Here is a 1,466-nt window from a genome sequence, read left to right as displayed (position 1 = left end):
CATGAAGACTTCACAAAGCTTATCATTACAGCAACTATGTAGCTGCAGTGTCCACATCTGGTTGTCATCAGGAGGTGTCACCTGTAACCTGATATGTTGACCCACCGGGTATAGCCAGGTTCCTCAGGGCGCTCAGGGCTGCGTGCTGAACAGTGACGTTTCCTTCCTCAACGTGCCGATCCAGCAGCTCCAGAAGCTTCTGCACGATGCCAGTGTCCACCATGTGTATGCAGTTGCCATCTGCAAACAGCAGGAACAGTATAGTTGGGTGCATAAACACATTGTGTGGTTATGTGGGTACAAATGATCCTTATCTACACTGTTTAAAGCTGCAGACGACCCCAGACTCTAACCCAATGAATGTGGCCTAAATGAAAACAGCCCCAGACAGGAGCCTGTGATACTGGTGTGATGGCTCCCCACAGGTGTAACCCTCCCAGCCACTGGGAGACTGGATCATAGATTTTAGTTGTTGCTACTGAAGAAACTGCTTTTCTCCAACTCTGTGTTGAAGGATATGAATCGATTACTGTGAACGAGGTGAAACAGTGGTGAGCATTTGGTGCTTATTGGAGTTCTGAGAATAAACCATTAGTCTGGATTCTAACTGGTGATAATGGAGGGTCGATGCAACTAAAGCGTGTAACAGAGGTTAAATCTAGTTCAGGGTGCTGACTGTGAGCATCCTCACAAAGTGGCAGAACGCTCGACTTCCTCTCAGTGATGTCTAAAACGGGTTAACAAACACGCAGAGTGGGCGGGGCCTCTGGCAGGTCTTCGTATGAGAACCATGGCCTTGGTTTACTGTTGCTCTGACTTGTGTGGTACTTTTGGGAATAATGGTGGTGAAACTGGTGTTTCTAAAGTTTGCTTTGTGTGTCTGTACTGGGGATACTGGTGTAGCAGTGTGCTAACCGATATTTAGGTGCTGCTGTCTGTGAGTTTCAGGACGTGGCTATGACATCACTTCCTGTTAGAGTGACGCCAGGAGTTCATCTCCAGAAAGAACGGCCGCTCTCTCCTAGTCGATGAACACGTGGGAGCGATGAAGCTTCAGCTTCTGTTACATGTGACTGAAATGTTGCAGCCATCACAGGTGCTGGATGTGTGTGCTGCACTCTGTGCATGAAGGTCACCAGGTCATTAATGATTCAGTGTTTTATTATCAGCTACCAGGTGAGTCTGGCCAATGATGGCTCCTTGGTAATGCTAATAACACTGTGTGCTGCTTTATTCCTCATTACTGACGTTTATTTTCAGTGAGGGAGAAAAACATGGAGGTCAGCGCGTTTCTTTCTTCACTCCATCGTTCAACTGGGATACCAGTGAGTATTATTAAACTGGTGTGAGTTCCAGAGTCACTGGGACTAAGATACAGGGCTGACATTTCCAGATTCCCATCCCCTCAGTGATGAAACGTCTAACGCTGGTGCTGGAGGGCACAACGTTTCACACTGTGGCATCAT

The 1,466-nt window shown here is 47.5% G+C and overlaps 1 protein-coding gene across 2 annotated transcripts in view; it reads right to left on the bottom strand.

Moving 5' to 3' along the window:
• The window catches only part of rap1gds1 (RAP1, GTP-GDP dissociation stimulator 1), a 31,677-nt gene that overhangs the window by 6,158 nt on the left and 24,053 nt on the right, over nt 1-1,466 (bottom strand). For both annotated transcript variants that reach the window (XM_005754141.1, XM_005754142.1), the window contains one exon: nt 106-240. In XM_005754141.1, coding sequence (XP_005754198.1) covers nt 106-240 — 135 coding nt within the window. The remainder of the gene's footprint in view (nt 1-105; nt 241-1,466) is intronic.

This window comes from Pundamilia nyererei, unplaced genomic scaffold, assembly GCF_000239375.1.
Source record: "Pundamilia nyererei isolate P.nyererei 1_Seehausen unplaced genomic scaffold, PunNye1.0 scaffold00512, whole genome shotgun sequence".
In the NCBI taxonomy this organism is placed as follows: Eukaryota; Metazoa; Chordata; class Actinopteri; order Cichliformes; family Cichlidae; genus Pundamilia; species Pundamilia nyererei.
Note: the sequence above shows the minus strand (reverse complement) of the source record. Positions and strands in the feature narration are given on the sequence as shown.